Source organism: Somniosus microcephalus, chromosome 1, assembly GCF_052327205.1.
Source record: "Somniosus microcephalus isolate GS21.2 chromosome 1, FLI_Smic_1.0, whole genome shotgun sequence".
Taxonomy (NCBI): domain Eukaryota; kingdom Metazoa; phylum Chordata; class Chondrichthyes; order Squaliformes; family Somniosidae; genus Somniosus; species Somniosus microcephalus.
The window spans coordinates 316,137,879-316,164,957 of NC_140987.1; the positions used below are offsets into that span (position 1 = coordinate 316,137,879).

Consider the following 27,079-nt stretch of genomic DNA (forward strand, 5'->3'; position numbering starts at 1 on the left):
GCGTGGTGGGTAAAATGGCGTCTCCCACGAGGTTGGACAAAATGGCGGAGAAGATGGCTGCCCCCGTAACTCACATGAGGCACTGCTGGTGTCGGTTGCCTGGATCAAAGATGGCCACCCCCATGACTCACATGTGGGGATGCTGGCCTCTGTTGCCTTGATGGAAGATGGCCGCCCCCACAGCTCGCATGAGGCACTGCTGGCCTCTGTCGATCCCCCTCTGCAGGCCTTTGCGAAGTGGCCTTTCTTCAAGCAGGTCGAGCAGGTCGCGTTTTTGGCAGGGCAGCGCGACCTCGGGTGTTTCGCCTGGCCGCAGAAGAAGCAGCCGGCGGCCCGATCGCGGGGGTCCGATGTCGGAGCCGGTACCGGGGGTGGCGGTCTCGATCGGGTCCGGGACGCCGACGCTGAGGTAGGTCCCAGGGGGGTTGCTGCGGGGGGTATTGCGGTCGGGGTCGGTCCCATGTCCCAGGGTCGCGAGTTACAGTACCTTGAGTATGCCTCAAGGTCCCGATGGGCCACTTCTAGAGAGCGAGCGAGGGCTGCAGCTTTGTCCAGGTCGAGGTCCTTTGCTTCCAGTAGTCTTTGCCGTGAGTAGTCGGACCGCAGGCCTTTCACGAAGGCATCGCGGACATTGTCTTCAGTATTTTCTGCCGCCGTTACCGCTTTAAAGTTACAGTCTCTGCCGAGTGCTTGTAGCGCCCGTAAAAATTCATCCACAGACTCTCCTGGCTGTTGCGGGCGGGATCTTAGGAGGTGTCTGGCATACATGGAATTTACCGGGCTCTGGTACTGTCTTTTCAGCCGGTTGATGGCGTCCTCGTATGTTTTAAAGTCCCGGATGAGTGCAAATACTTTAGGGCTCACTTGGGCGGTCAGAACTCTTAGCTTGGATCTCTGAGGCACGCCGGATTCTCCCAGGTAGGACTCGAAACAGCTCAGCCAGTGTTCGAAGTCGAGGGCTGAGTTTGCAGCCAGTGGGTTTAGATCCAGGTACGGTGGTCTGAGGGCTCGCAGCCAAGCTGGCTGCTGTGGCTGTTGTAGCTCGGCGTCTGGCTGGTCGCTTTGCTGCTCAGGGAACGACATTTTAAAATTTAGCCAATAAAATTGATATACCTATCAATTCATCCAATGAAAAGCGACGAGTTAAGAAAGTAACTATAGGTTTTTATTGGCTAAATAACAGAGCCCACCCTCGTGGGTGATTGGATCCAACAAGGAGGAATACCAGCCAGTCGACCACCTTTATACCTGGGCAGGTAGGTGGAGCCATGGGCGGAGTCAGCAGTGGTCAGCCCAGGTATAACAGTGTGACAAGAGGCGACCTCATATAGTGATACAATAGTGTGAACAGTGATAACCATAGAGTAACGATATAACAGTGATAACTATAGTGTAACGATAGTGAACGATAAAAGTGGTTTACCACAATATCTGTGAGTGAGAATACACTGACTGTGTGTTTATATATCTGTGAATGAGAATACACTGACTGTGTGTTTATATATCTGTGAGTGAGAATACCCTGACTGTGTGTTTAAATATCTGTGAGTGAGAATACACTGACTGTGTGTTTATATATCTGTGAGTGAGAATACACTGACTGTGTTTATATATTTGTGAGTGAGAATACACTGACTGTGTTTATATATTTGTGAGTGAGAATACCCTGACTGTGTTTATATATCTGAGTGAGAATACCCTGACTGTGTGTTTAAATATCTGTGAGTGAGAATAGACTGACTGTGTGTTTATATATCTACGAGTGAGAATACACTGACTGTGTTTATATATTTGTGAGTGAGAATACACTGACTGTGTTTATATATTTGTGAGTGAGAATACACTGACTGTGTTTATATATTTGTGAGTGAGAATACACTGACTGTGTTTATATATTTGTGAGTGAGAATACACTGACTGTGTGTTTATATATCTGTGAGTGAGAATACACTGACTGTGTTTATATATTTGTGAGTGAGAATACACTGACTGTGTTTATATATTTGTGAGTGAGAATGCACTGACTGTGTTTATATATTTGTGAGTGAGAATACACTGACTGTGTTTATATATTTGTGAGTGAGAATACACTGACTATGTTTATATATCTGTGAGTGAGAATACACTGACTATGTTTATATATCTGTGAGTGAGAATACACTGACTGTGTGTTTATATATCTGTGAGTGAGAATACACTGACTGTGTCTTTATATATCTGTGAGTGAGAATACACTGACTGTGTTTATATATCTGTGAGTGAGAATACACTGGCTATGTTTATATATCTGTGAGTGAGAATACACTGACTGTGTGTTTATATATCTGTGAGTGAGAATACACTGACTGTGTGTTTATATATCTGTGAGTGAGAATACACTGACTGTGTTTATATATCTGTGAGTGAGAATACACTGACTGTGTTTATATATTTGTGAGTGAGAATACACTGACTGTGTGTTTATATATCTGAGTGAGAATACACTGACTGTGTTTATATATCTGTGAGTGAGAATACACTGACAGTGTGTTTATATATCTGTGAGTGAGAATACACTGACTGTGTTTATATATCTGTGAGTGAGAATACACTGTGTGTTTATATATCTGAGTGAGAATACACTGACTGTGTTTATATATCTGTGAGTGAGAATACACTGACTGTGTGTTTATATATCTGTGAGTGAGAATACACTGACTGTATTTATGTTTACTGGGTGGCTGATTATCCCCACTTTGCTGCCCTTCACACAGGTTTGACTGCATGTTTTTTTCCCGTTGTGCAGGAGGTGTTCTGTGTTTGTGATGGACCCTGCGGATGATGAGTATTACCACTGGCTCGGTGTCATTGCTCTTCCTGTTGTCTATAACTGGTGCTTTCTGGTGTGCAGGTAGGCCATGCTTAGGGCTTTATAATAGCCCAGATACTGCGCCTGCTCACTGTGCATACAGCCGTACCCAGTTTAGCTCATTGATTCGACACAGCACATTCAGCCATAGGTGGAAAGGTTATGAAGAGACAAACGTAGCGGCAGTTGGTACAGATTTTTTTATTTGTTCATTAATGGGATGTGGGCGTCGCTGACAAGGCCAGCATTTATTGCCCAGCTCTAATTGTCCTTGAGAAGGTGGCGGTGAGCCGATTTCTTGAACTGCTGCAGTCCATGTGGTGAAGGTACTCGCACGGTGCTGACTTTGTTGTAGTTGTTTGATATAACTGAGTGGCTTGCTGGGCCATTTCAGAGGGCAGTTAAGAGTCAAGCACATTGCTGTGGGTTTGGAGTCACATGTAAGCCAGACAGCAGATTTTCTTCCCTAAAGCACATTAGTGAATCAGTTGGGTTTTTCTGACAATCTGATAGTTTCATAGTCACCATTACTGATACTAGCTTTTTATTCCAGATTTATTTACTGAATTTAAATTCCCCAGCTGCCGTGGTGGGATTTGAACTCATGTTTCTGGACTAATGAGTCCAGGTCTCTGGATTACTGTTCCAGCAACATAACCAATATGCTACCATTCCCCTGGATGCAGACTGTCCCCCACACTGGTCAAAAAAAACATCAAGCACAGTAGCAGGTGACACCAGCAACACACTGGCCCAGAAATCCCATCCCACCACACCCATTTTTCAGGTGCTAATGGGCGACTAAATCTCCAATATGAAATAGGGTTAAGGGGCAGCTTTTAGTGTGGAGGGAGAGATAGAAGTCAGAGGGACAAAGGGGATCCTGTGTGAAGATGGTCGACTTCCTGCTGGATCTAGTCGCGATTAGGATATAGGCGAGGTTAGGATATAGTCATGGTTATTAGGGATAGCATAATATATTACATTATATACATTATAAAATATATACGATCCAAGGAGAGGACATATAAATTGGCCAGATAAAGCAGTAAACCTGAGGATTGGGAGCAGTTTAGGATTCAGCAAAGGAGGACGAAGGGATTAATTAAGAGGGGGAAAATAGAGTATGAGAGTAAGCTTTCAGGGAACATAAAAACTGACTGTAAAAGTTTCTATAGATATGTGCAGAGAAAAAAATTGGTGCAGTCAGAATCAGGGGAATTTATAATGGGGAACAAAGAAATGGCAGACCAATTAAATACATACTTTGGTTCTGTCTTCACAAAGGAGGACACAAATAACCCCCAGAGATGCCGGGGAACATAGGGTCTAATGAGAGGGAGGAACTGAATGAAATCAGTATTTGTAGGGAAATGGTGTTAAGGAAATTGACGGGATTGAAGGCCGATAAATCCCCAGGGCCTGATAATCTACATCCTAGGGTACTTAAGGAAGTGGCCCTAGAAATAGTAGATGCATTGCTGGTCATCTTCCAAAACTCTATAGATTCTGGAACAGTTCCCATGGATTGGAGGGTAGCTAATGTTACCCCACTATTCAAAAAAGGTAGTAGAGAGAAAACGGGGAATTATAGACCGGTAAGCCTGACATCGGTAGTGGGGAAAATGCTAGAGTCCATTATAAAAGATGTAATAGCAGAGCACTTGGAAAACAGTGACAGGATCAGACAAAGTCAACATGGATTTACAAAAGGTAAATCATGCTTGACTAATCTACTGTAATTTTTTGAGGACGTAACTGGTAGAATAGATAAGGGAGAACCAGTGGGTGTGGTGTATTTGGACTTTCAGAAGGCTTTCGATAAGGTCCCACATAAGAGATTAGTGTGATAATAATAATAACTTCCGGGAAGTTATGTGCACATCACTTCCTGTGAACTGTGAACTCTGTGCATACATCACTTCCTGTGCATACGTCACTTCCTGTGTTTGGACAAGTATAAATACTGAACTGCTCAGTATGGTAAAAGGGCTTCACCTAGAGGCTCTTGTATATAGTTTAATTATAAGTTGCTTAAAGCTTACTTTAAAGTTCCTTGATGTGTGAGACTCTTTTGTTACATCAATTTAAGCAACTTAGTATTTACACTCACAAATACTAGACCTTCGGACAAACTCGGAGTTAAGGATCCAGGGAACCACCCATCATGGAAAACATCCTTAAACCTACTCGTCTGGACTTGGACCCAAACGCACCAGCAGCTGGCAGGGTATGGAAGCATTGGTATCGTACTTTTCAGAACTTTCTTGATGAATGTAAAACGAATGCTTCTACTAAACTGAGGATACTTATCGGGCCAGAAATTCCAGAACGGGGCTTGCAGCGCGTGCAAGCCCCGTATTTGCACTTACCCCGCGCTCCTGCTGATCAGCTTCTGGGACGCCTGAACTTGGAGAAATAGAAAGCACATTCCCGGGCAGCGTATGATGTCACGCCGCCCAGGAGTGCAGCCAGCGCGGAGCCAGGAGCGTGCAGTGTAAGTGAGACACGCCCCTTGAGGTCTCAGTTTCACTGGACACGCCCCCAATGTTTCTGTCAAGCTGCTTTGCTTTTTTACATGCAAAGCAGCAGTTTAAATAGGTTTTTGGAAGTTTTTTGAAGATTTTGGTAACTTTTATAAACTTTTTAAAATGTTTACATTATTTTGAGTAATCTGAAGTAGTTTTAAAGAGAATTAAAGCAATTTAAAGACTTTTAAAAGCCCTAAAAGAATTTTTTTAATTCCATTTATTTATTTAGCAATGTCGTCGTCATACGTGTCTTCACACTGTTCCCTTTGGGGAACTGTATGAAGTGGTGGAAGGATTTATGGCCGTGATTAACGCTCATTCCGTGACCGTAACCATCTTTGAACCAGCCATTAGGGCGGTTAGTCCTATGGCGGGAGGGTTTTACGGGCTCCCACAAGCTATACAAGGAGGGGGGGCCACCCACACCCACGGACGCAAATATCCCACTGGATGTCAACCCAGAATTTAGAGCCGGAGCTCCGACTCCACTTGCCGGGACTGTCTGGAGCGGGGTTCGAAACCCTACCCTGATCTGGCCCAGCAGCGGGGATCCTACCGCTATGACAAACGCCCAATCCGATTAGCAACGTGAAATGGCAGCATAGGGCTCCAGTCACGGGGAGGGAAAAGGCGCAGGAAACGTATGGGTGTCACCTTTTGTGCAGAGTGGGCCTTTTGCGTAGCAGTAAGCATCCCTGCCGCTGGGCCAGAAGGAGTAGGGTTTTGAACCCCACTCCAGACAGTCCCGGCAAGTGGAGTCGGAGCTCCAACTTTAAATTCTGGGTGGACATCCAGCGGGATACTTGCGTCCGTGGGTGTTGGTGGCCCCCCCTGCCTCAGATGGGTTGTGGGAGCCCGTAAAACCCTCCCGCCATAGGACTAACCACCCTAATGGCTGGTTCAAAGATGGTTACGGTCACGGAATGAGCGTTAATCACGGCCATAAATCCTTCCACCACTTCATACAGTTCCCCAAAGGGAACAGTGTGAGGATACGTCCGATGATGACCTCTTGCGCAATGCACCTCCTTGGACCCTCAGTCGCAGATGCGAGGGGGCAAGTCGTGCAAGTGTTAAATTTTTTATTTTATTGACATGTAAAATGTTGGCCCAATAATTCCCTTCCAAATGCGCTAGTACAGTCGGGGTACTTACGCATCTGGCCGGATGAAATGCCGGTTTTCAGCATGCACAGTGCATGTGGGGAAAACCGGCATTTCCTGTCCTCTGACCGAAGGGGTTCAGAGGCAGAACGCGTGCGACTGCACATGCAGCGCGTGCGCAGTATAATTCGCCGCTTTCATTAATGCTTTCAGTGAGGTCCAGTCATTACAACTTACACATGAAAAAAGCATGGGTACAGTTGCTACAGAGGATGCGGAGGAAGATATTTCTTATCGTGGAGCTTCTGAAAGTATGTATGTCTGTATATATTCCTTTGCGTGTTATGTATATATTCCTTTACTTATGTGTATGAATGTATTATTTAATTATGACTTTCAGAGAAAGTAACTTATTGGAAAATCATAATTAAAAACATACATTCATAGTAAAGGAATATAAAACATACATACATGTACGTAAAGGAATATATGTGGACATACATACACAACTCATTCTCACATTCCATTCACACAGCCACAATTGCTCCTTCTACCTACCGTTCTGAAAACCCTTTAAAAAAAAAAAAAATTTTTACTTTAAAACTTACTTAAAATTTCTTAAAATAACTTCCCTCCCTTTCCCAAACAAAAATATTGCATTTCAAAAGCTCCACGATAAAATATATCTTCCTCCGCAGCCAATGAACCACTTTACACTTGCTTTTTTTCAGTGTAACTTCTAAGGACTTAACCTCACGGATTTCATGAATGAAATCCACGAAGTTCACTGCGCAAGCGCTGCCTGTGCAGTCGCACGCGCTCGAGGTCTGGAAATGCCGGCGTTCCCCGCATGCGCTGTTCATGCTGAACGCCGGCATTTCCAACGGCCAGAAGCGTGAGTAAGCCGACCGTACTCACGCTTCTGGCCTGGAATTTCTGGCCCATCAACTATGTGACCCCAACAGTGTTTGAATATGTTGATGAATGGGATAATTACGATGAGGTGATCCGGGCACTTAAAAAACTATATGCCAAGACCGCAACTGAGGTCTATGCTAGACATCTACTGGCCACAGCCCGACAAGGGCCAGGGGAATCGATTAACGAATTCCTTCAAGAACTTCGCAGGCTCAGCGTAGATTGTAACTTTCAGGCAGCCTCGGCTGAGCTGTACCGCGAAGAAATGATTCGTGATGCCTTCATCTGCGGGACTGCCTCTCCATTTATACGCCAGCGTCTACTAGAAAGTAAAACACTTGAGCTACAAAAGGCTTTTGACCTGGCTTGTTCTCTGGATTTGGCAAAGAAAAATGCAGACCTCTATCAGCTGCCCAGATCTCGATCTGCTGCTGTAACTGCAACCAGACGATTCAAGTGGCCTCAGGTGAACCCTATCATGGAGGAATCTAATCCTGATGATACTTCTGATGAAGAAGAGGAGGATGACCCCACTTTAGCAGCCTCTTGGCAATCTAGGAAGGAATGCTTCTTTTGTGGAGATTCTTTTCACCCTAGGAAATTCTGCCCTGCTCGCAATGCGACCTGCAGTCATTGCGATAAAAAGGGACACTTTGCAAAAGTTTGCCAATCAAGAGCCTCTACGAGGGCCTATCCAGCTAAGGCCTACTGAACTGCCCCAATTAGGGCCTATCAAGGTGCTCCGGCTAGGACCTATCAAGCTTCCTCTCAAGCTCTCTCCCGAAGAAGCACACCTAGAGTTTCAGCCACTCTCTGTGCAACCACACCAATTACAGCTGCTTGCCCACAGAACCTGTTTCATGCAGCTACAAAAGTTTCAATTAATGGGCATACCTTAGATGCCTTAATTGACTCAGGAAGTACTGATAGTTTCATTAGAGAACAGATTGTTGCGAAATTGAAACTACATATCTTCCCATTCGGGGTTACTAATGGAGTGGCTGTCTTCCAACGGGCAATGGATGGCCTGGTTAAGCAGGAAAACTTAAGGGACACTTTTCCCTATCTTGATAACATTACTATTGCAGGTCACGATCAACAGGAACACGACGCCAACCTCCAAAAATTTCGGGATGCCCTCCATCACCGTAACTTAACTTTGAATGAATCTAAATCTGTTGAGTCGCAACCGACCATCAACATCCTTGGCTACTGCGTAGGCAATGGTATCATTAAGCCAGACCCAGAAAGACTTCGCCCGCTCCAAGAGCTCCCGTCGCCTAAGAATCCGGCTTCTTTATGTCGGGCTCTCGGTCTGTTTGCATATTACGCTAAATGGATTCCTCATTTTTCAGACAAAATCCAACCCTTGCTGCATGCTCGATCATTTCCATTGGAAACAGCGGCTGTTGCAGCCTTTAACCTTTTCAAAAAACAGTTGGAGAAAGCGGCTCTGCACTCCATCGATGAGAATCTCCCTTTCATACTCGAATGTGATGCCTCGGAGGTGGCGATCTCGGCTACTCTAAATCAGGAAGGTCGTCCTGTAGCATTTATGTCCAGGACCTTGCAAGGTGCCGAGCTACATTATCCTCCGGTTGAGAAGGAAGCCACAGCCATCATAGAGGCGGTACGGAAGTGGAACCATTTCCTAGCTCGCCAGCACTTTACATTGATCACGGACCAGCGATCAGTCGCCTTCATGCTCGATAATCGAAAACGAACCAAAATTAAGAATAATAAAATACAGCTTTGGAGGATGGAACTGGCCTCTTTTGGTTACACCATTCACTATCAACCTGGCAAGGAGAATGTGGCCCCGGATACCCTCACACGAGCATTCTGCTCCACTATGTCATCCTCTACTCTCATAGATGTCCATAATGGATTGTGTCATCCTGGCGTTACGCGCATGCTACATTTCGTACTATCACGGAATCTCCCTTTTTCTACTGGAGATGCAAATAAAATGTGCTCAGAATGCCGGCTTTGTGCAGAATTAAAACCTCAGTTCTTCCGCCCCTCAGATGGTATGCTCATACACGCAACCCAACCGATGCAACAACTTAGCATCGATTTTAAGGGCCCAGTACCCTCTTCAACTCGGAACACATATTTGCTCACCATGATTGATGAATATTCATGTTTTCCGTTTGCCTTCCCCTGCTCCAATATGCTGGCGTCCACAGTAATCTGCTGCCTTGAGCAGGTATTTTCTCTCTGTGGCATGCCGGCTTACATTCACTCGGATCGGGGTCCATCCTTTATGTCAAGGGAGCTCAAGGACTACCTCTCAGAATGGGGAATTGCTACAAGCAAAACGACGCCATATCATCCCATCGGAAATGGGCAGGTAGAGAGGTATAACGGTATCATCTGGAATTCCGTACATCTTGCTTTAAGATCTCGGGGCCTACCAAACCAGCAATGGGAAACAGTGCTTCCGGATGCATTGCACTCTATATGGTCCCTTCTTTCTATAGCCACAAATACTACACCTCATGAGCGGTTCTTTGGATTCCAGCGTCGCTCATCTTATGGGACATCCCTCCCGTCATGGCTAACTACTCCTGGACCTGTACTACTCCGAAGATACGTTCGGACGTCTAAAAATGACCCTCTCGTAGACGAGGTCGAACTAACCGATGCCAACCCCACCTATGCATACATACGATATCCCGACGGCCGAGAATCTACCGTATCATTACGGGACCTGGCTCCCTGCCCACCAGGACCTAGTGGGACATCGAGTGATGGTATTTTACCAGGAGCCTCTTGGAACCTACCGGGTACCCCTCTCCAGGATCCTGATCTGACACCAACTAGCTTGGTGCCGGTAGAACCCCGTACTCAAAGTTGCGACCCTCCCAGTACCGCGCACCAAAGTACTGATCCGCCACAGACCAGCTCTGCACCTCCCTCTGAACAGAGACAGACCGACTCTGCACCTATTGGGACTCGTACACAAAGCCATGATCTCCCCGACCCTTCACAGGGTAATCCAGGCCACACAGACTCTGACCAATGGCCAACAGCATGTAAGCGGACCAGCGACCCTCTATGACGGGAACCCAAACGGGTGCGACTCTTCCTCCTTCGGCGGCTGCGGAATAAAAGGAAGACCACAGTCTTCTAATCTCGCAGGAGGGAAGAATGTGATAATAATAACTTCCGGGAAGTTATGTGCACATCACTTACTGTGAACTGTGAACTCTGTGCATACATCACTTCCTGTGCATACGTCACTTCCTGTGTTTGGACTAGTATAAATACTGAACTGCTCAGTATGGTAAAAGGGCTTCACCTAGAGGCATGGTGAAGACCGCTCTTGTATATAGTTTAATTATAAGTTGCTTAAAGCTTACTTTAAAGTTCCTTGATGTGTGAGACTCTTTTGTTACATCAATTAGCGTGCAAAATTAAGGCACATGGGATTGGGGGCAAGGTATTGACTTGGATAGAGAACTGGTTGGCGGACAGAAAGCAAAGAGTTGAAATAAACGGGTCGTTTTCCGAGTGGCAGGCAGTGACAAGTGGGGTACCGCAAGGATCGGTCCTAGGACCCCAGCTATTCACAATATATATTAATGATCTGGATGAGGGAATTGGATGTAATATCTCCAAATTTGCAGATGACACAAAGCTGGGTGGGAGGGTAAGCTGTGAGGAGGATGTCGTGAAATTCCAGTACGATTTGGACAGGTTGGGTGATTGGGCAGAAACATGGCAAATGCACTATAATGTGGATAAATGTGAGGTTATCCACTTTGGTGGCAAAAACAGGAAGTCAGATTATTATTTGAATGGCAATAGATTGGGAGAAGGGGACGTGCAAAGAGACCTGGGTGTTCTTGTGCACCAGTCGCTGAAAGTAAGCATGCAGGTGCAGCAGGCGGTTAAGAAGGCAAATGGTATGTTGGCCTTCGTAGCAAGAGGGTTCGAGTACAGGAACAAGGATGTCTTGCTACAGTTGTACAGGGCCTTGGTGAGACCACACCTTGAGTATTGTGTGCAGTTTTGGTCGCCTTATCTGAGGAAGGACGTTCTTGCCATGGAAGGAGTGCAGCGAAGATTCACCATGCTGATACCTGGGATGGCAGGAATGACGTATGAGGAGAGATTGTGTCGATTGGGCTTATACTCACTGGAGTTTAGAAGATTGAGAGGGGATCTCATCGAAACCTATAAAATTCTGTCAGGCCTGGACAGACTAGATGCAGGAAGGATGTTCCTGATGGCCGGGGAGTCCAGAACCAGGGGTCATAGTCTAAGGATAAGGGGTAAGCCATTTAGGACTGAAATGAGGAGGAATTTCTTCACCCAGAGAGTGGTGAACCTCTCGAAGTGCCGAATGACCTACTCCTGCTCCTATCTTCTATGTTTCTATGTTTCTATAATGTGGATTAATGCAAGGTTATCCACTTTGGTGGCAAAAACAGGAAGGCAGATTATTATCTGAACGGCAATAAATTGGCAGAAGGGGAAGTGCAACGAGACCTGGGTGTCCTTGTGTACCAGTTGCTGAAGGTAAGCATGCAGGTGCAGCAGGCGGTTAAGAAGGCAAATGGTATGTTGGCCTTCGTAGCTGGAGGATTCGAGTACAGGAACAAGGATGTCTTGCTGCAGTTGTACAGGGCCTTGATGAGACCACACCTTGAATATTGTGTGCAGTTTAGGTCTCATTATCTGAGGAAGGATGTTCTTGCCATGGAGGGAGTGCAGCGAAGATTCACCAGGCTGATACCTGGAATGGCAGGAATGACGTATGAGGAGAGATTGGGTCGATTGGGCTTATACTTGCTGGAGTTTAGAAGAATGAGAGGGGATCTCATTGAAACTTATAAAATTGTAACAGGACTAGACAGGCTAGATGCAGGAAGGATGTTCCCGATGGCAGGGGAGTCCAGAACCAGGGGTTACAGTCTAAAGATAAGGGGTAAGCCATTTAGGACAGAGATGAGGAGGAATTTCTTCACCCAGAGAGTGGTGAACCTGTGAAATTCTCTACCACAGAAGGCAGTTGAGGCCAATTCATTCAATATATTCAAGAAGGAATTAGATATATTTCTTAACGCTAAGGGGATCAAGAGATATGGGGAGAAGGCAGGGACAAGGTCCTGAGTTTGGATGATCAGCCATGATCTCATTGAATGGTGGAGCAGGCTCGAGGGGCTGAATGGCCTACTCCTGCTCCTGTCTTCTATGTTAGGATATAGGCGAGGTTAGGATCTAGTCGCAGTTAGGATCTTGGCGAGCTTAAGGTCTAGGCGAGGTTAGAATCTAGTTGCGGTTAGGATCTCGTCGCGGTTAGGATATAGTCGCGGTTAGGATCTGTGCGAGCTTAGGATCTAGGCGAGGTTAGGATCTAGTCGCGGTTAGGATATAGGCGAGGTTAGCGTCTATTCGCGTGGGTTTGTTTCAGTGTCTGGATTGATGTCTGTGGGTCTCTGTGTCTGTGGGTATGCGTCTGTGGGTCTGTGTCTGGGTTTTCTGCATGATTCCTTTTTTGATTGCATATTTGTGTGTTTAGTTTGCGTTTTATAGGTTTTGTCTCATTTAACATGCTGCATATGTTTGTAATCATTTGGCATGTTTGAGTGTGAACATTATACATGTTTTCTGCCTGTGATTATGATCATATGTGTTTACCTGTCTGTTTTTTTCACAGGGCTTGCTTTGACAGTCTCCAGATAAACCATCTCACCATTTGGTTGACGATTGACTACATCTCAGATGCCATATATATTCTCGATGTGTTTGTCAGACTCAGAACAGGTTTGGCTCCACAGTTTTCATCCCACAGCCTCTCCCCTCTCCTCATGTGGGTTTCTGGTGTGACACACTTTCATCAACATCGGACAGCTGTGAGATGGATATTGAAACAAGGGCATTCATGCTGTGGGTCAATGAAATCTGAGCAAAGCCTGCACCGATCCAGCACACTGTGCAGCAGCATCCGTTCGGCTGTGATCCGGTCCGGAACTGCGGATCAGGTTCACAAGCCCAGCATATGGGCACAGTACTATAGATAGTGATAGCGGGGATACTGTAGTATAGACAGTGATAGCGGGGATACTGTAGTATAGACAGTGATAGCGGGGATACTGTAGTATAGACAGTGATAGCGGGGATACTGTACTATAGACAGTGATAACAGGGATACTGTAGTATAGACAGTGATAGCGGGGATACTGTACTATAGATAGTGATAGCGGGGATACTGTAGTATAGACAGTGATAGCGGGGATACTGTAGTATAGACAGTGATAGCGGGGATACTGTAGTATAGGTAGTGATAGCGGGGATACTGTAGTATAGACAGTGACAGCGGGGATACTGTAGTATAGGTAGTGATAGCGGGGATACTGTAGTATAGACAGTGATAGCGGGGATACTGTAGTATAGATAGTGATAGCGGGGATACTGTAGTATAGACAGTGATAGCGGGGATACTGTAGTATAGATAGTGATAGCGGGGATACTGTAGTATAGACAGTGATAGCGGGGATACTGTAGTATAGACAGTGATAGCGGGGATACTGTAGTATAGATAGTGATAGCGGGGATACTGTAGTATAGATAGTGATAGCGGGATACTGTACTATAGACAGTGATAGCGGGGATACTGTAGTATAGACAGTGATAGCGGGGATACTGTAGAAAAGATAGTGATAGCGGGATACTGTACTATAGACAGTGATAGCGGGGATACTGTAGTATAGATAGTGATAGCGGGGATACTGTAGTATAGACAGTGATAGCGGGGATACTGTAGTATAGACAGTGATAGCGGGGATACTGTAGTATAGACAGTGATAGCGGGGATACTGTAGTATAGACAGTGATAGCGGGGATACTGTACTATAGACAGTGATAGCGGGGATACTGTAGTATAGATAGTGATAGCGGGGATACTGTAGTATAGACAGTGATAGCGCAGATACTGTAGTATAGACAGTGATAGCGGGGATACTGTAGTATAGATAGTGATAGCGGGGATACTGTAGTATAGACGGTGCTAGCGGGGATACTGTACTATAGACAGTGACAGCGGGGATACTGTAGTATAGACAGTGATAGCGGGGATACTGTAGTACAGACAGTGATAGCGGGGATACTGTAGTATAGACAGTGATAGCGCAGATACTGTAGTATAGATAGTGATAGCGGGGATACTGTAGTATAGACAGTGATAGCGGGGATACTGTAGTATAGACAGTGATAGCGGGGATACTGTAGTATAGACAGTGATAGCGGGGATACTGTAGTATAGACAGTGATAGCGCAGATACTGTAGTATAGATAGTGATAGCGGGGATACTGTAGTATAGACAGTGATAGCGGGGATACTGTAGTATAGACAGTGATAGCGGGGATACTGTAGTATAGACAGTGATAGCGGGGATACTGTAGTATAGACAGTGATAGCGCAGATACTGTAGTATAGACAGTGATAGCGGGGATACTGTAGTATAGACAGTGATAGCGGGGATACTGTAGTATAGACAGTGATAGCGGGGATACTGTAGTATAGACAGTGATAGCGGGGATACTGTAGTATAGACAGTGATAGCGGGATACTGTAGTATAGACAGTGATAGCGGGGATACTGTAGTATAGACAGTGATAGCGCAGATACTGTAGTATAGACAGTGATAGCGGGGATACTGTAGTATAGACAGTGATAGCGGGGATACTGTAGTATAGACAGTGATAGCGGGGATACTGTAGTATAGACAGTGATAGCGCAGATACTGTAGTATAGACAGTGATAGCGGGGATACTGTAGTATAGACAGTGATAGCGGGGATACTGTAGTATAGACAGTGATAGCGGGGATACTGTAGTGTAGACAGTGATAGCGCAGATACTGTAGTATAGACAGTGATAGCGGGGATACTGTAGTATAGACAGTGATAGCGGGGATACTGTAGTATAGACAGTGATAGCGGGGATACTGTAGTATAGATAGTGATAGCGGGGATACTGTAGTATAGACAGTGATAGCGGGGATACAGTAGTATAGACAGTGATAGCGGGGATACTGTAGTATAGACAGTGATAGCGGGGATACTGTAGTATAGACAGTGATAGCGGGGATACTGTAGTATAGACAGTGATAGCGGGATACTGTACTATAGATAGTGATAGCGCAGATACTGTAGTATAGACAGTGATAGCGGGGATACTGTAGTATAGACAGTGATAGCGGGGATACTGTAGTATAGACAGTGATAGCGGGGATACTGTAGTATAGACAGTGATAGCGGGGATACTGTAGTATAGACAGTGATAGCGGGGATACTGTAGTATAGACAGTGATAGCGGGGATACTGTAGTATAGACAGTGATAGCGGGGATACTGTAGTATAGACAGTGATAGCGGGGATACTGTAGTATAGATAGTGATAGCGCAGATACTGTAGTATAGACGGTGATAGCGGGATACTGTAGTATAGACAGTGATAGTGCAGATACTGTAGTATAGACAGTGATAGCGGGGATACTGTAGTATAGACAGTGATAGCGGGGATACTGTAGTATAGATAGTGATAGCGGGGATACTGTAGTATAGACAGTGATAGCGGGGATAGTGTAGTATAGACAGTGATAGCGGGATACTGTAGTATAGACAGTGATAGCGGGGATACTGTAGTATAGACAGTGATAGCGGGGATACTGTAGTATAGACAGTGATAGCGGGGATACTGTAGTATAGACAGTGATAGCGGGGATACTGTAGTATAGACAGTGATAGCGGGGATACTGTAGTATAGACAGTGATAGCGGGGATACTGTAGTATAGACAGTGATAGCGGGGATACTGTAGTATAGACAGTGATAGCGGGGATACTGTAGTATAGATAGTGATAGCGCAGATACTGTAGTATAGACGGTGATCGCGGGATACTGTAGTATAGACAGTGATAGCGCAGATACTGTAGTATAGACAGTGATAGCGGGGATACTGTAGTATAGAAGGTGATAGCGGGGATACTGTAGTATAGACAGTGATAGCGGGGATACTGTAGTATAGACAGTGATAGCGGGGATACTGTAGTATAGACAGTGATAGCGGGGATACTGTAGTATAGACGGTGATAGCGGGGATACTGTAGTATAGGAGGTGATAGCGGGGATACTGTAGTATAGACAGTGATAGCGGGGATACTGTAGTATAGACGGTGATAGCGGGGATACTGTAGTATAGACAGTGATAGCGGGGATACTGTAGTATAGACAGTGATAGCGGGGATACTGTAGTATAGCGGGGATACTGTAGTATAGACGGTGATAGCGGGGATACTGTAGTATAGATAGTGATAGCGCAGATACTGTAGTATAGACAGTGATAGCGCAGATACTGTAGTATAGACAGTGATAGCGGGGATACTGTAGTATAGACAGTGATAGCGCAGATACTGTAGTATAGACAGTGATAGCGGGGATACTGTAGTATAGACAGTGATAGCGGGGATACTGTAGTATAGACGGTGATAGCGGGGATACTGTAGTAGAGACGGTGATAGCGGGATACTGTAGTATAGACAGTGATAGCGCAGATACTGTAGTATGGACAGTGATAGCGGGGATACTGTAGTATAGACAGTGATAGCGGGGATACTGTAGTATAGACAGTGATAGCGCAGATACTGTAGTATAGACAGTGATAGCGGGGATACTGTAGTATAGACAGTGATAGCGGGGATACTGTAGTATAGACGGTGCTAGCGGGGATAGTGTAGTATAGACGGTGATAGCGGGGATACTGTAGTATAGACGGTGCTAGCGGGGATACTGTAGTATAGACGGTGCTAGCGGGGATACTGTAGTTTAGACGGTGATAGCAGGGACACTGTAGTATAGACGGTGCTAGCGGGGACACTGTAGTATAGACGGTTCTAGCGGGGATACTGTAGTATCGACGGTGCTAGCGGGGATACTGTGGTATAGACGGTGCTAGCGGGGATACTGTAGTATAGACGGTGCTAGCGGGGATACTGTGCTATAGACGGTGCTAACGGGGATACTGTAGTATAGACGGTGCTAGCGGGGATACTGTAGTATAGACGGTGCTAGCGGGGATACTGTAGTATAGACGGTGCTAGCGGGGATACTGTGGTATAGACGGTGATAGCGGGGATACTGTAGTATAGACGGTGCTAGCGGGGATACTGTAGTATAGACGGTGCTAGCGGGGATACTGTAGTATAGACGGTGCTAGCGGGGATACTGTAGTATAGATGGTGCTAGCGGGGATACTGTAGTATAGACGGTGCTAGCGGGGATACTGTAGTGTAGACGGTGCTAGCGGGGATACTGTAGTATAGACAGTGATAGCGGGGATACTGTAGTATAGATAGTGATAGCGGGGATACTGTAGTATAGACAGTGATAGCGGGGATACTGTACTATAGACAGTGATAGCAGGGATACTGTAGTATAGACAGTGATAGCGGGGATACTGTACTATAGATAGTGATAGCGGGGATACTGTAGTATAGACAGTGATAGCGGGGATACTGTAGTATAGACAGTGATAGCGGGGATACTGTAGTATAGGTAGTGATAGCGGGGATACTGTAGTATAGACAGTGACAGCGGGGATACTGTAGTATAGGTAGTGATAGCGGGGATACTGTAGTATAGACAGTGATAGCGGGGATACTGTAGTATAGATAGTGATAGCGGGGATACTGTAGTATAGACAGTGATAGCGGGGATACTGTAGTATAGATAGTGATAGCGGGGATACTGTAGTATAGACAGTGATAGCGGGGATACTGTAGTATAGACAGTGATAGCGGGGATACTGTAGTATAGATAGTGATAGCGGGGATACTGTAGTATAGATAGTGATAGCGGGATACTGTACTATAGACAGTGATAGCGGGGATACTGTAGTATAGACAGTGATAGCGGGGATACTGTAGAAAAGATAGTGATAGCGGGATACTGTACTATAGACAGTGATAGCGGGGATACTGTAGTATAGATAGTGATAGCGGGGATACTGTAGTATAGACAGTGATAGCGGGGATACTGTAGTATAGACAGTGATAGCGGGGATACTGTAGTATAGACAGTGATAGCGGGGATACTGTAGTATAGACAGTGATAGCGGGGATACTGTACTATAGACAGTGATAGCGGGGATACTGTAGTATAGATAGTGATAGCGGGGATACTGTAGTATAGACAGTGATAGCGCAGATACTGTAGTATAGACAGTGATAGCGGGGATACTGTAGTATAGATAGTGATAGCGGGGATACTGTAGTATAGACGGTGCTAGCGGGGATACTGTACTATAGACAGTGACAGCGGGGATACTGTAGTATAGACAGTGATAGCGGGGATACTGTAGTACAGACAGTGATAGCGGGGATACTGTAGTATAGACAGTGATAGCGCAGATACTGTAGTATAGATAGTGATAGCGGGGATACTGTAGTATAGACAGTGATAGCGGGGATACTGTAGTATAGACAGTGATAGCGGGGATACTGTAGTATAGACAGTGATAGCGGGGATACTGTAGTATAGACAGTGATAGCGCAGATACTGTAGTATAGATAGTGATAGCGGGGATACTGTAGTATAGACAGTGATAGCGGGGATACTGTAGTATAGACAGTGATAGCGGGGATACTGTAGTATAGACAGTGATAGCGGGGATACTGTAGTATAGACAGTGATAGCGCAGATACTGTAGTATAGACAGTGATAGCGGGGATACTGTAGTATAGACAGTGATAGCGGGGATACTGTAGTATAGACAGTGATAGCGGGGATACTGTAGTATAGACAGTGATAGCGGGGATACTGTAGTATAGACAGTGATAGCGGGATACTGTAGTATAGACAGTGATAGCGGGGATACTGTAGTATAGACAGTGATAGCGCAGATACTGTAGTATAGACAGTGATAGCGGGGATACTGTAGTATAGACAGTGATAGCGGGGATACTGTAGTATAGACAGTGATAGCGGGGATACTGTAGTATAGACAGTGATAGCGCAGATACTGTAGTATAGACAGTGATAGCGGGGATACTGTAGTATAGACAGTGATAGCGGGGATACTGTAGTATAGACAGTGATAGCGGGGATACTGTAGTGTAGACAGTGATAGCGCAGATACTGTAGTATAGACAGTGATAGCGGGGATACTGTAGTATAGACAGTGATAGCGGGGATACTGTAGTATAGACAGTGATAGCGGGGATACTGTAGTATAGATAGTGATAGCGGGGATACTGTAGTATAGACAGTGATAGCGGGGATACAGTAGTATAGACAGTGATAGCGGGGATACTGTAGTATAGACAGTGATAGCGGGGATACTGTAGTATAGACAGTGATAGCGGGGATACTGTAGTATAGACAGTGATAGCGGGGATACTGTAGTATAGACAGTGATAGCGGGGATACTGTAGTATAGACAGTGATAGCGGGATACTGTAGTATAGATAGTGATAGCGGGGATACTGTAGTATAGACAGTGATAGCGGGGATACTGTAGTATAGACAGTGATAGCGGGGATACTGTAGTATAGACAGTGATAGCGGGGATACTGTAGTATAGACAGTGATAGCGGGATACTGTAGTATAGACAGTGATAGCGGGATACTGTACTATAGATAGTGATAGCGCAGATACTGTAGTATAGACAGTGATAGCGGGGATACTGTAGTATAGACAGTGATAGCGGGGATACTGTAGTATAGACAGTGATAGCGGGGATACTGTAGTATAGACAGTGATAGCGGGGATACTGTAGTATAGACAGTGATAGCGGGGATACTGTAGTATAGACAGTGATAGCGGGGATACTGTAGTATAGACAGTGATAGCGGGGATACTGTAGTATAGACAGTGATAGCGGGGATACTGTAGTATAGATAGTGATAGCGCAGATACTGTAGTATAGACGGTGATAGCGGGATACTGTAGTATAGACAGTGATAGTGCAGATACTGTAGTATAGACAGTGATAGCGGGGATACTGTAGTATAGACAGTGATAGCGGGGATACTGTAGTATAGATAGTGATAGCGGGGATACTGTAGTATAGACAGTGATAGCGGGGATAGTGTAGTATAGACAGTGATAGCGGGATACTGTAGTATAGACAGTGATAGCGGGGATACTGTAGTATAGACAGTGATAGCGGGGATACTGTAGTATAGACAGTGATAGCGGGGATACTGTAGTATAGACAGTGATAGCGGGGATACTGTAGTATAGACAGTGATAGCGGGGATACTGTAGTATAGACAGTGATAGCGGGGATACTGTAGTATAGACAGTGATAGCGGGGATACTGTAGTATAGACAGTGATAGCGGGGATACTGTAGTATAGATAGTGATAGCGCAGATACTGTAGTATAGACGGTGATCGCGGGATACTGTAGTATAGACAGTGATAGCGCAGATACTGTAGTATAGACAGTGATAGCGGGGATACTGTAGTATAGAAGGTGATAGCGGGGATACTGTAGTATAGACAGTGATAGCGGGGATACTGTAGTATAGACAGTGATAGCGGGGATACTGTAGTATAGACAGTGATAGCGGGGATACTGTAGTATAGACGGTGATAGCGGGGATACTGTAGTATAGGAGGTGATAGCGGGGATACTGTAGTATAGACAGTGATAGCGGGGATACTGTAGTATAGACGGTGATAGCGGGGATACTGTAGTATAGACAGTGATAGCGGGGATACTGTAGTATAGACAGTGATAGCGGGGATACTGTAGTATAGCGGGGATACTGTAGTATAGACGGTGATAGCGGGGATACTGTAGTATAGATAGTGATAGCGCAGATACTGTAGTATAGACAGTGATAGCGCAGATACTGTAGTATAGACAGTGATAGCGGGGATACTGTAGTATAGACAGTGATAGCGCAGATACTGTAGTATAGACAGTGATAGCGGGGATACTGTAGTATAGACAGTGATAGCGGGGATACTGTAGTATAGACGGTGATAGCGGGGATACTGTAGTAGAGACGGTGATAGCGGGATACTGTAGTATAGACAGTGATAGCGCAGATACTGTAGTATAGACAGTGATAGCGGGGATACTGTAGTATAGACAGTGATAGCGGGGATACTGTAGTATAGACAGTGATAGCGCAGATACTGTAGTATAGACAGTGATAGCGGGGATACTGTAGTATAGACAGTGATAGCGGGGATACTGTAGTATAGATGGTGCTAGCGGGGATAGTGTAGTATAGACGGTGATAGCGGGGATACTGTAGTATAGACGGTGCTAGCGGGGATACTGTAGTATAGACGGTGCTAGCGGGGATACTGTAGTTTAGACGGTGATAGCAGGGACACTGTAGTATAGACGGTGCTAGCGGGGACACTGTAGTATAGACGGTTCTAGCGGGGATACTGTAGTATCGACGGTGCTAGCGGGGATACTGTGGTATAGACGGTGCTAGCGGGGATACTGTAGTATAGACGGTGCTAGCGGGGATACTGTGCTATAGACGGTGCTAACGGGGATACTGTAGTATAGACGGTGCTAGCGGGGATACTGTAGTATAGACGGTGCTAGCGGGGATACTGTAGTATAGACGGTGCTAGCGGGGATACTGTGGTATAGACGGTGATAGCGGGGATACTGTAGTATAGACGGTGCTAGCGGGGATACTGTAGTATAGACGGTGCTAGCGGGGATACTGTAGTATAGACGGTGCTAGCGGGGATACTGTAGTATAGATGGTGCTAGCGGGGATACTGTAGTATAGACGGTGCTAGCGGGGATACTGTAGTGTAGACGGTGCTAGCGGGGATACTGTAGTATAGACAGTGATAGCGGGGATACTGTAGTATAGATGGTGCTTGCGGGGATACTGTAGTATAGACGGTGCTAGCGGGGATACTGTAGTATAGACGGTGCTAGCGGGGATACTGTGGTATAGACGGTGCTAGCGGGGATACTGTAGTATAGACGGTGCTAGCGGGGATACTGTAGTATAGACGGTGCTAGCGGGGATACTGTAGTATAGACGGTGATAGCGGGGATACTGTAGTATAGACGGTGCTAGCGGGGATACTGTAGTATAGACGGTGCTAGCGGGGATACTGTAGTATAGACGGTGATAGCGGGGATACTGTAGTATAGATGGTGCTAGCGGTGATACTGTAGTATAGACGGTGATAGCGGGGATACTGTAGTATAGACGGTGCTAGCGGGGATACTGTAGTATAGACGGTGCTAGCGGGGATACTGTAGTATAGACGGTGCTAGCGGGGATACTGTAGTATAGACGGTGCTAGCGGGGATACTGTAGTATAGACGGTGCTAGCGGGGATACTGTAGTATAGACGGTGATAGCGGGGATACTGTAGTATAGACGGTGATAGCGGGGATACTGTAGTATAGACGGTGCTAGCGGGGATACTGTAGTATAGACGATGCTAGCGGGGATACTGTAGTATAGACGGTGATAGCGGGGATACTGTAGTATAGACGGTGCTAGCGGGGATACTGTAGTATAGAGGGTGCCAGCGGGGATACTGTAGTATAGACGGTGATAGCGGGGATACTGTAGTATAGACGGTGATAGCGGGGATACTGTAGTATAGACGGTGCTAGCGGGGATACTGTAGTATAGACGGTGCTAGCGGGGATACTGTAGTATAGACGGTGATAGCGGGGATACTGTAGTATAGACGGTGCTAGCGGGGATACTGTAGTATAGACGGTGCTAGCGGGGATACTGTGGTATAGACGGTGCTAGCGGGGATACTGTAGTATAGATGGTGCTAGCGGGGATACTGTGCTATAGACGGTGCTAACGGGGATACTGTTGTATAGACGGTGCTAGCGGGGATACTGTAGTATAGACGGTGCTAGCGGGGATACTGTAGTATAGACGGTGCTAGCGGGGATACTGTGGTATAGACGGTGATAGCGGGGATACTGTAGTATAGACGGTGCTAGCGGGGATACTGTAGTATAGACGGTGCTAGCGGGGATACTGTAGTATAGACGGTGCTAGCGGGGATACTGTAGTATAGACGGTGCTAGCGGGGATACTGTAGTATAGACGGTGCTAGCGGGGATACTGTAGTGTAGACGGTGCTAGCGGGGATACTGTAGTATAGACAGTGATAGCGGGGATACTGTAGTATAGATGGTGCTAGCGGGGATACTGTAGTATAGACGGTGCTAGCGGGGATACTGTAGTATAGACGGTGCTAGCGGGGATACTGTGGTATAGACGGTGCTAGCGGGGATACTGTAGTATAGACGGTGCTAGCGGGGATACTGTAGTATAGACGGTGCTAGCGGGGATACTGTAGTATAGACGGTGATAGCGGGGATACTGTAGTATAGACGGTGCTAGCGGGGATACTGTAGTATAGACGGTGCTAGCGGGGATACTGTAGTATAGACGGTGATAGCGGGGATACTGTAGTATAGATGGTGCTAGCGGTGATACTGTAGTATAGACGGTGATAGCGGGGATACTGTAGTATAGACGGTGCTAGCGGGGATACTGTAGTATAGACGGTGCTAGCGGGGATACTGTAGTATAGACGGTGCTAGCGGGGATACTGTAGTATAGACGGTGCTAGCGGGGATACTGTAGTATAGACGGTGCTAGCGGGGATACTGTAGTATAGACGGTGATAGCGGGGATACTGTAGTATAGACGGTGATAGCGGGGATACTGTAGTATAGACGGTGCTAGCGGGGATACTGTAGTATAGACGGTGCTAGCGGGGATACTGTAGTATAGACGGTGATAGCGGGGATACTGTAGTATAGACGGTGCTAGCGGGGATACTGTAGTATAGAGGGTGCCAGCGGGGATACTGTAGTATAGACGGTGATAGCGGGGATACTGTAGTATAGACGGTGATAGCGGGGATACTGTAGTATAGACGGTGCTAGCGGGGATACTGTAGTATAGACGGTGCTAGCGGGGATACTGTAGTATAGACGGTGATAGCGGGGATACTGTAGTATAGACGGTGATAGCGGGGATACTGTAGTATAGACGGTGATAGCGGGGATACTGTAGTATAGACGGTGATAGCGGGGATACTGTAGTATAGACGGTGCTGGCGGGGATACTGTAGTATAGACGGTGCTAGCGGGGATACTGTAGTATAGACGGTGATAGCGGGGATACTGTAGTATAGACGGTGCTAGCGGGGATACTGTAGTATAGACGGTGATAGCGGGGATACTGTAGTATAGACGGTGCTAGCGGGGATACTGTGGTATAGACGGTGCTAGCGGGGATACTGTGGTATAGACGGTGATAGCGGGGATACTGTAGTATAGACGGTGATAGCAGGGATACTGTAGTATAGACGGTGATAGATGGGATCCTGTATTGGAGATTTTTACAATTTACAGGATAGTCTATTAGAACTGGCTATTCTTCTGTTCCAATCAGTGACGTTGCCTATTTATTCTTGTACAGGATTTCTTGAACAGGGTCTTCTCGTCAAAGATTTAAAGAAGTTACGAGATAATTGTATCAAGACCATGCAGTTTAAGTTAGACATCATTTCGATCTTACCGACTGACCTGTGTTACATAGCAGTGGGATTCAATTACCCAGAGCTTCGATTCAATCGTCTCCTAAAATTCCCACGGATGTTTGAGTTTTGTGATCGTACAGAAACCAGAACAAACTACCCGAATGTCTTTCGAATCAGCAATCTGCTGCTCTATCTGCTGATCATCATACACTGGAACGCCTGCATTTACTACGCTATCTCCAAGACCATTGGCTTTGGTTCAGATAGTTGGGTTTATCCTAACATCTCTGACCCTTACCACGGCTATCTGGCAAGGGAATACATTTATTCCCTGTACTGGTCAACGCTGACTCTGACCACCATTGGGGAGACGCCAGCACCAGTCCTGGATGTAGAGTTCCTGTTTGTGGTGTTTGATTTCCTGGTGGGAGTTCTCATCTTTGCCACGATTGTGGGCAATGTTGGATCAATGATATCCAACATGAATGCATCCCGTGCAGATTTTCAGGCGAAGGTTGATGCCATCAAACATTACATGCAGTTCCGAAAGGTCAGCAAGGAGGTGGAAGCCCGGGTCATTAAATGGTTTGACTACCTCTGGGCCAACAAAAAAACAGTCGATGAGCGCGAGGTGCTGAAAAACCTGCCGGACAAACTGAAGGCAGAAATCGCCATCAATGTCCACCTGGAGACTCTCAAGCAGGTGCGAATCTTTCAAGACTGTGAGGCTGGCCTGTTGGTGGAGTTAGTCTTAAAGCTAAGACCTCAGGTCTTTAGCCCTGGAGATTATATCTGTCGCAAGGGAGATATCGGGAAAGAAATGTACATCATCAAGGAAGGGAAGCTGGCAGTGGTGGCTGATGATGGGGTGACTCAGTATGTCATCCTGAGTGCTGGCAGCTGCTTCGGGGAGATCAGTATCTTGAACATTAAGGGAAGTAAGATGGGCAACAGAAGGACAGCAAATATCCGGAGCATCGGATACTCGGATCTCTTCCGTCTGTCCAAAGATGACCTAATGGAAGCCTTGATAGAGTTTCCAGAGGCTAAGAAAGTTCTAGAAGAGCGAGGCAAGGAGATTTTAATAAAAGAAGGACTGCTGGATGAAGAGCGTGTGGAAGTGGTAATGGGAGAGAAAGACATGGAGGAAAAGGTGGAGAGACTTGAATCAAACCTCGACACCTTACAGACACGATTCGCAAGACTTCTAAATGAGTACAACTCAACACAACAGAAATTAAAACAGAGAATCACAAGCATTGAAAAGAAAGTCTGGCAGCTTGATAATGGCTCTGTATCTGATGGTTTGGACAGTGTCAATGAGACTGAGGGAACTAAAGGTGACAATAAAAATCAGTGAGAAGACTGCCGTGTCCAGTAAAACATACTGTAGGCAGACACAACTCTGCTTAGCTCAGCATTCTGTGGCAGCTGAACCATGAGACATTTTAAGGCTTCATCAAATCTGTCCTTACATTGTGTGACACTCCCTGTGATATATCACCATGATCATGTCAAGAACCTCTAAAAGGATGGACCAACAAGGGAATGGTAGCGTAGTGGTAATGTCAGTGGGCTAATATTCCAGAGGCCTGGACTAATGATCCAGAGATGTGAGTTCAAATCCCACCATGGCAGCTGGGGAATTTAAATTCAGTTAATTGAATAAATCTGGAATAAAAAGCTAGTTTCAGTAATGGTGACCATGAAACTATCAGATTGTTGTAAAAACCCATCTGGTTCACTAATGCCCTATTAGGGAAGGAAATCTGCCGTCCTTACCTGGTCTGGCCAATGTGGTTAACGCTTAACTGCCCTCTGAAATGGCCCAGCAAGCCACTCAGTTGTAACAAACTGCTATGAAACAAAATAATAAGAATGAAACCGTATGAACCACCCGGCATCAACCTTGGCAACGGCACACCCAGCCCTGTCAACCCTGAAAAGTCCTCCTCACCAACATCTGGGGACTTGTGCCAAAATTGGGAGATCTGTCCCACAGACTAGTCAAGCTGCGAAGGCCAACATACTATGACATAGTCATACTCACAGAATCATACCTTTCAGCCAATGTCCCAAACACCTCCATCACCATCCGTGATCACCAAGGATGGCTATACAGTTGGGAGTCCTCAAAATTGACTCTG

The 27,079-nt window shown here is 46.0% G+C and overlaps 1 protein-coding gene across 1 annotated transcript in view; it reads left to right on the forward strand.

Moving 5' to 3' along the window:
* The window catches only part of LOC147124863 (cyclic nucleotide-gated channel alpha-2-like), a 163,187-nt gene extending 136,895 nt beyond the window's left edge, over positions 1-26,292 (forward strand). The window contains exons 3-5 of the mRNA XM_085986757.1: positions 2,789-2,890; positions 13,069-13,175; positions 24,872-26,292. Coding sequence (XP_085842883.1) covers positions 2,789-2,890; positions 13,069-13,175; positions 24,872-26,292 — 1,630 coding nt within the window. The remainder of the gene's footprint in view (positions 1-2,788; positions 2,891-13,068; positions 13,176-24,871) is intronic.
* Positions 26,293-27,079: the final 787 nt, after the last annotated feature.